The sequence below is a fragment of the Tribolium madens genome, unplaced genomic scaffold, assembly GCF_015345945.1.
Source record: "Tribolium madens isolate multiple individuals breed KSU strain unplaced genomic scaffold, Tmad_KSU_1.1 Scaffold_91;HRSCAF=231;Tcas5.2_LG7, whole genome shotgun sequence".
Taxonomy (NCBI): Eukaryota; Metazoa; Arthropoda; class Insecta; order Coleoptera; family Tenebrionidae; genus Tribolium; species Tribolium madens.
The window spans coordinates 1,102,665-1,106,013 of record NW_025401063.1 but is presented as its reverse complement, the minus strand read 5'-3'; the positions used below and the strand labels follow the sequence as shown (position 1 = coordinate 1,106,013).

Genomic DNA, 3,349 nt, shown 5'->3' with positions numbered 1-3,349 from the left:
TAAAAAAATGCATTCATTATTATAATAATGTAAAAAATAAGTTTCTACCAAAAAAAGTTATTAAAGACTGTATTTATTTATTTTGAAATAATAAGAGGCGAAATATAGCGAAACACGCAAAAATGATATCGATTTCAAGCTAATTTGATAATTTTTCAGTCAGTTTTAACAAAAATTTGAATGTATTTTAAAAAAATTATAAAAGAAACATTTATTATAATTAAAAAAAATAAGTTTATATGTACTATCAAGAATTTTTTAAAAAGCTACGTTTTACAGATTAATAATAAACACCCTGTTTAGATCTTACACCATAACGAATTTTATGAGACCCCCTGTATTTCTATTTCTTCTTTTTTAAGAATAAAATTGTTAATCCTTTAAAAAAACTACATCGATTTACGAATATTTTTGTATCTGTACAAAACAAAAATTAAATTTTTAGATATTTCTTTAAAAAAAAAAACAGACGTTTATTTCGCTTTTTTTGAAAAATTTAATACTTTGGTTCAAAAAGCTACGTTTCCAGGTTAACAAACACTCTGTATAGTTATTTGAATTAACGTTTTGGCATTGAATTTATTTATATCAACAATTTTTATTACATTTGTATTTTTTTTGAATATTAAATATTTTGTTTAATTATTGCATTTTTAATAATTATTCACGGTTATAAAAAAATTAGTTTGAATTTTTAAAATAGAAGTAAAATTTAACTTAATTTTTTGATTTTTTTTTATAAAAATTTACAAAATAATTATTACAATTATTTACTGTTGTTGAAAAGTCAATTTTCAGTTTGAGATTAAAGTAACCTTGACTGTACAAAACAAAAATCAAATATTTTGGATTTTTTCTTGCAAAAAAATGCATTCATTATTATAATTATGTAAAAAATAAGTCTATACCAAAAAAAAAAATTTATTGAAGACTGTATTTTTTATTTATTTATTTTGAAATAATAAGAGGCGAAATATAGCTAATTTGGTAATTTTTCAGTTTTAGCAAAAATTTAAATCTGTTTTAAAAAAGTGCTAAAACACAAAAATAACACTACTTTTGACCTAATTTGATAAATTCTCAGTTTGTTTTTAACAAAATTTTGTAAAATAGTTCTCTTTCTGGCTAAAAACATACTAAATAAACCGCTCAGAAATGAACAAAATAATGTACTTTTTCACCCATTTTAGTGATTTTTTACCTTGTTGAGTAAAAAAATATCATTTGGAAAAACAAAACTATCTCTCGATTTTTGAACTTGTTTTTGAAAAAAATTAGCATTTGAGTTTCTACACGACTAAAAAAAATGTGCAAATTTTCAAAAAAATAGTGTCAACATTTTTGACTGAATTTACTATATCAATAAGTAAAAAAATTAATTTTACTCACAAAATACATAAATTTTCTGCTGAAACTACAGTCATGTTTATCAAAAATTAGAATTGTGACAAAAGTTTTCATCAAATCATTAAACTCGTATAAAAATCACACCATTATAGCCTCGAATTTATTATTGCCCTCGGTGCTACACACCTCGGGTAATACTCACATCCATTGCACTATTCGGATTCATGGCCCTTTCGCGCTCCCTTCGTATCTCAGTTTCGATACTTTGACGAATGGCTAATTTACACGCCCTTTGACATATTTCAGTCAAATCGGCACCTGAGAATCCATGTGTCACTTTTGCAATATATGTCAAATCGACGTCTTTTGCAACGGGGGATTTACGCAGATTTGCTTTGAAAATCGCCTCACGTGATTTCTCATCGGGAAGTGGGATGTAAATCAATTGATCGAGACGGCCAGGACGCAAAATTGCAGGATCAATAATGTCTAAAATCAGTAAAATTTTGATTAAAAAAAAATTCGGTTTTTTTGTGTGGTTTTTTATCACCAGGTCTATTTGTTGCTCCGATAATAAATACGTTCTTTTTTGCTCCCATTCCATCCATTTCGGTCAAAATTTGGTTTATGACACGATCGGCGGCGCCTCCGGCGTCCCCTAGGTTACCACCACGTGATTTTGCAATCGAATCCAATTCGTCGAAGAAGAGGACGCAAGGAGCGGCAGATCTGGCCTAAAAAAAATTAAAAAGTTCAATAAACACTCTGTATAAATATTTGAAGTGTCATTTTGACATTTGTGTAAAATTTTTGTATTGATTGTAATAAAACAATAATTTTAATATTTGGCTTAGAAGTACCCTAACCCTAAGACTTGAGACACTCCGTAGAAAACAACAATTTAATTTTTAGATTTCTTTTTTTTTTTTTTCTTTTTTAAAAACTCAATAATTTGGCTTGAAAACCTACCAGGTTATAAACACTCTGTATTTCTTTATTTTTATTTATTTGAAATAATAATTAATTTTGTGAAGAAACTATATCGAAGTTTTTTTTGTATAATTATTCAGTTATTAAAAATTCAGTTGGTACAATTTGACTCACCCTGTATAAAAACAGAATAGATTGTTTTATATTTTCTCTTTTTGCAATAAAACCCACAAAATAATCATAATTATTAAATATTTTGAAAATTTAATTTGCGTTTTTAAGGTTGGAAGTAAAACTTTACTCACTCTGTACAGAATAAAAATCGAAATAAGTTTATATTATTTTATTAGACACTGTATGTTTTTTTTAAATTTTCATATTTGATTTAGAGGTAAAATTTGACTCACCCTGTATAAAAATAAAATAGATTTTTTTACGATTTTTCTTTTTGTAATAAAAACTCAATAATTATAATTATTTACCGTTTTTAAAAATTCAGTGGGCATTTTTGAAACCCTCAGTATTTCCTTTTTGAAATAATAAAGTTATTAATCCTGTAAAAAACTAAATCGATTTTTAAACATTTTTAGTAAAATTCTTGGATTTATTGTTATAAAAAAATTAAATTTTAATATTTGGTGTAAAGTAAAACTTGAGTCACTCTGTACAAAACAAGAATTGAATTTTTATGTAAAAAAATAGTTTTTAATTTTGTTACTGTTCACTGTTTTCTTTTTTGTAAGAATACAGGGTGAAAAAATTTATTCTTATTTTTTTGAAAAATTGATTAAAAACTTATGCTTCTTGATTAGTAAACACCATGTATAGCAATTTGAATTGTCATTTTGACATTTACGTTACACCATAACTAATTTTATGAATTTTTTTGAAATAATAAGATTGTTCCTTTAAAAAAACATCAGTTTTAGAATATTTTTTGTTTTCATTGTTATAAAAATTTGGCTTAGAAATAAATTTTGGGTCACTCTGTATAAAACCACAATTTAATTTTTACATCTTTTTGTTGTATATTGTAACTTGTAAAAATAATTATAATAAAATATTTTTAAGT

The 3,349-nt window shown here is 24.7% G+C and overlaps 1 protein-coding gene across 1 annotated transcript in view; it reads right to left on the bottom strand.

Moving 5' to 3' along the window:
* LOC123012205 (transitional endoplasmic reticulum ATPase TER94) overlaps nucleotides 1-3,349 on the bottom strand; it is a 14,915-nt gene that overhangs the window by 1,808 nt on the left and 9,758 nt on the right. The window contains exons 5-6 of the mRNA XM_044410078.1: nucleotides 1,898-2,081; nucleotides 1,550-1,836 (exon numbers count right to left, since the gene is read on the bottom strand). Of these exons, the coding sequence (XP_044266013.1) occupies nucleotides 1,550-1,836; nucleotides 1,898-2,081 (471 nt within the window). The remainder of the gene's footprint in view (nucleotides 1-1,549; nucleotides 1,837-1,897; nucleotides 2,082-3,349) is intronic.